Below are 5,000 nucleotides of genomic sequence, written 5' to 3'. Positions count from 1 at the left end.
AATATGTAAATATATCATATTGCCAATTAAGTTTTTGATCTATCTTACCTTTGGTACTTTATATTCATAGCTTATGATAAATATAAAAGAAAAATGTACCTTCCTATTACCATTGTTATTTCCTTTACAGTTCCTAATATACAGAGAAATAGAAGTACTGCTGAGAACTGGTGATCTTCCCTGTCCAAACGATGTAACTGAAACTCTTGAAGACCTGTCCAGGAAAGAAAAGTAAGCAAATATTAATACATAAACAAATTATAATACTTTTTACAATACTTTACTTTATTCGAAACATTATGGATACCACAGCAGGCAATGTAAATCAAATTATATGTCGTGGAGCTCACTGTATAATAAGAATGTCTTTATTATTATTATTATTATTATTATTATTATTATTATTATTATTATTATTATTATTATTATTATTATTATTATTATTATTATTATTATTATTATTATTGTTATTATTTTTGTTAATATTATTTTTATTATTATTATTATCATTATTATTATTATTATTATTATTATTAGTAGTAGTAGTAGTAGTAGTAGTAGTAGTAGTAGTAGTAGTAATAATAATAATAATAATAATAATAATAATAATAATAATAATAATAATAATATAATTGTTATTATTATTATTATTATTATTATTATTATTATTATTATTATTATTATTATTATTATTATTATTATTATTATTATTATTATTATTATTATTATCATCTAACTTTGTTTACCACTTCTCTCTTTCCCTTTCTATTTTCAAATCTAGTCCATTATAATCCTGAATTCCACCTGAAAATTAATTAGTTAACCTATTATTGTAAGTTTTGTGAATATTTTTCTTTTTAATATGTTACTGATATAACCTAAAAAGTATTACTAGTGATAATCTTAGAGTCAGTAACCTTGAAAATTCCTTGGCAAGAAATGGTTCTATTTCTTAAGCATAGAAATATATATTTTTGACGATCTTTGAAATAATGCAGGACTAAAAATCCTAAACCGGATTGCACGAATTTATACCTTGCTTTCGATATAGATTTGTTATTTTAAATGCAATATTCGACATAAAACCTTATAGCTTTCTGACATCAAATTTAACTTGTGGCTCCAAGTTTAATGAGCATTAACTTGTGGTTTGAATTTCTTTGGAATGTTTAATTACAAACATAAGAGGAAAAAAATAGACTAAGGCCGTCTATCATAATACCGAGTGGTGAATAGATAGTCACAGTTTTAATTATTCCATTGTAATTGGTGGTGTTGATGTTAAGGATGAGAAACTACACAGAATGATTTAGGAAACAATTTCTTCTTTCATTCCATTCACAAATCATTAATTACAAATTCTGTAATGATATTCATTGATTTATTATTAGCTATTATCTGGCACCGTAACAGCAATGGTCATTGATGCCACTGAAGTGATATTAGTATTAATATTGACGATAACAATAGCTTTGCGATTAATACAATCAATTTATTGGTGAATGTTGTAAATGTCAAGTTTGTTGTATATTTTCTTTCCAAATACTTTCAGCATTGACGAATATCTGAGAGAAATTGCAGCGCTTGAAGATTATGGATACTTCCACTTCAATGTCGAGCGTGCTGATGGGATGCCCTGCAGACTCTCACTTAATAGGAAGGGCATCATGATTTCCACAGGATATTCGTAAGTATTGCAAAAGGGCTTCATGATTTTCACAGGATATTCGTAAGTATTGCAAAAGGGCTTCCTGATTTTCACAGGATATTCCTGAGCATTGTATAGGGCTTCATAATTTCCACAGGATTTACGTGAGTACTTCGAAGATCTTCATGATTTTCACAGGATACTAGTGAGTATTTCTAAGGTTATTATGATTTCCACAGGATATTAGTAAGTATTGCAAAACGGCTTCATGGTTTTCGCAGGATATTCCGTAGCATTGTATAGGGCTTCGTGATTTCCACAGGATTTTCGTGAGTATCGCATAAGGATTCATGATTTTCACAGGATACTAGTAATTATTTCGAAGTGCATCATGATTTCCATAGGATATTCGTAAGTATTGCAAAAGGGTTTCATGATTTCCACAGGATATTCGTGAGTATTGCAAAAGGGCTTCATGATTTTCACAGGATACCAGTAAGTATTTCCAATAGTATCCTGACTCACACAGGATGCTCGTAAGTATTTCAAAGGGCATCATGATTTCCACAGGATATCCGTAGTATTCTTAAGGGCATTGTGACTAGGATAGGCGTAATAATGAAATAGAGGCATCATGATATCTACTGGATATTCGTAAGTATTCCAAAGTGAATGTGCTTTCCAAAGGATATTCATCCGTATTTTAAAGGGCATCATGCTCTCCACAGGATTCTCGTAAGTATTCCTCAGGGCATCGTGATTTCCACAGGATATTCCTAACTATTTTAAAGGACATTGTGATTTCCAAAGGATATCTTGTTCGCCAATAGGAGATTAGATGATGATAAGTCGTTTTATCTCTGTACAATTTGTTTCTATCCATTAATACACTGAATTAAAATCTTCTGACATATCTAATGAAGATTCAGTAACTTTTTACATCACGATAAGATGAAAAATGATATGAACTACTCAAGAAGAGTATGACTGTTTAACTAGTAATATTTCATTGAAGGTTACATACGTAACTTCATTAAGCATGATTAAACATATCTAATAAGCATTTAGTTAAAAGAAATTAGATTCCTAGTAATATAAATTGGCATATCTACACTAAGCTTTTCTAGGGAAGAATATATATATATATATATATATATATACATATATATCTATCTATCTATCTATCTATCTATCTATCTATCTATCTATCTATCTATCTATCTCTCTCTCTCTCTCTCTCTCTCTCTCTCTCTCTCTCTTTATATATATATATATATATATATATATTTATATATATATATATATATATATATACATATATATATATATATATATATATATATTCAAGTGAAAGAAGGATATGATGAAGTGTTATAATGTTTAAATTAAAGAGTACATAGTAATTTAATTATGTAAACTCTATAAATACATTGATAAAAGATAACCTTTAATTTATCTAAACACCGAAAATATTCTGGATACGTACTATCAAAATAAAAACTACTCTACATTAGCTTTTGTTAATTATAAATGAAATTGAAGTTAATACAGTGTTACCCTTTTGGTAGGTCATTGAGCACAATGTAGTTCACACCAATAAAAATTATAACATTGCAAATACCAAAGCAATTAAATTTGATATTTTTTTTTCCAGATCTAGCTCAAATTACCCTTCAGCAATCATTCGAACATCATTTACTTGTCTCATTTTTTTCCAGTAGTATAAAAAAGCATATTATTGTTGACCTAATTTCCTGGAAACTTTCGAATGATTTCTTAAATCAAACGTCTGTTCATTTCCATCATTACAGCTGTTCGATGAACGTCGATATGGTTGTTTTGAAATGAGTGCCTCATTGTGAAAAGAAAAATTTTGAAATTCCGTTGCATCTTTTCCCGCTAGAGATGATTAATTTCCTTAGTTAGTATTAACAAAGTTTTCTTTGAAATTCCGTTGCATTTTTTTTCCGCTAGAGATTATTAATTTCCTTAGTTAGTATTAACAAAATGTTCTTGATTAATCTCTATTAAAATCTAATTTAATGTTGTTACCGTTTTTATAATCTATTCTGATTGTTTCTTACTTCTCTTGTAGTTTTTTTTTTATTATTATTATTCCATAGTTTCTTTCATCACTTGGGCTTATAGCATCTTGTTCTTTCAACTGGGATAGCAGCTTAGCTTGTAATAACAACAACAACAACAACAACAACAACAACAACAACAACAACAACAACAACAACAACAACAACAACAACAACAACAACAACAACAACAACAACAACAATAATAATGATAATAATAATAATAATAATAATAATAAATAATTCATCTCATAGCATTGTCAAGCCATTCTTTCTCATCAATAAACAGGAGAAAGGAGATTCGTTTCCTATCCATCAAAAAGGTTAAAAAGTCGAGAAAAGCTGTAACTGTCAGATTCCAAGACAGAGGGGCCCAGCCACTTATCTTCTACACGAGAAGGAAAGAAGACCCGAAAGATATTCTACGTATTTTCGAAAGACATAAGGAGTTTTTATCCCGGCAGGGTGGCAGTCTGGAAACATGAGATCTTACAAATAAAAATAAGTTAGTCTGTCGTTCGTTTTTATATCTTTTTAATTCATGAAGATATTCTGGACTTTCTTGAAATGCAATGATATTACCAATATTGAATATATATATAAATATATATATATATATATATATATATACATATATATATATATATATATATATAGATATATATATATGTATATATATATATATATATATATATGTTTACTTCCCTTGCGGCCCCAAGATTATACAATAAGCTCCCACTAGACATACGAAGGACTGGAGATATTAAGGCTTTCAAGAGGAAACTGAAGACTTTCTTGTTCTCTAAGATCTTCAATAGTGAGTATTTGAGAATAAACGAGCAATATGCGGTGTGAAATGTTGAATGCTTTGGAACGAACATGATAAAATGACTGTGGAGGTCCTGTAGTGAGGCGTTCAGGGAAGGAAAAGGAGGAGGAGACCAAAGCGATGGTGGATGGACTGTATCAAGGATGACCTTCGATCAAAGGGATTAACCAGTGATGAAGTGTGGGACAGAGGTAGATGGAGAAAGCTGGTCAGAAACATCGACCCCACATAAAAGCGGGAAAAGATGTAGATAAAGAAGAGGAAAAAGAAGGTCGTGTATAAAGTGAGGTTCCCCTGCTGTATAGGACCATAAAAGCAGCCCTTAAAGTAAAGTAAGTAAATGAAAAAGAAATAGGCCATTAATTTCCATACAGACTACATAAAAATAAATATTTCAAAGGCTTCACCTCCATTAATACAATACAGAGGCAATTTTATA

At 29.4% G+C, this 5,000-nt stretch overlaps 1 protein-coding gene across 1 annotated transcript in view; it reads left to right on the top strand.

Moving 5' to 3' along the window:
- The window catches only part of LOC137626318 (moesin-like), a 12,029-nt gene extending 7,785 nt beyond the window's left edge, over positions 1-4,244 (top strand). The window contains exons 6-8 of the mRNA XM_068357386.1: positions 131-231; positions 1,553-1,687; positions 4,022-4,244. Coding sequence (XP_068213487.1) covers positions 131-231; positions 1,553-1,687; positions 4,022-4,217 — 432 coding nt within the window. The 3' untranslated portion in view covers positions 4,218-4,244. The remainder of the gene's footprint in view (positions 1-130; positions 232-1,552; positions 1,688-4,021) is intronic.
- Positions 4,245-5,000: the final 756 nt, after the last annotated feature.

Source organism: Palaemon carinicauda, chromosome 33, assembly GCF_036898095.1.
Source record: "Palaemon carinicauda isolate YSFRI2023 chromosome 33, ASM3689809v2, whole genome shotgun sequence".
NCBI classification, from domain to species: domain Eukaryota; kingdom Metazoa; phylum Arthropoda; class Malacostraca; order Decapoda; family Palaemonidae; genus Palaemon; species Palaemon carinicauda.
This window is presented reverse-complemented; position numbering and strand designations above follow the sequence as displayed.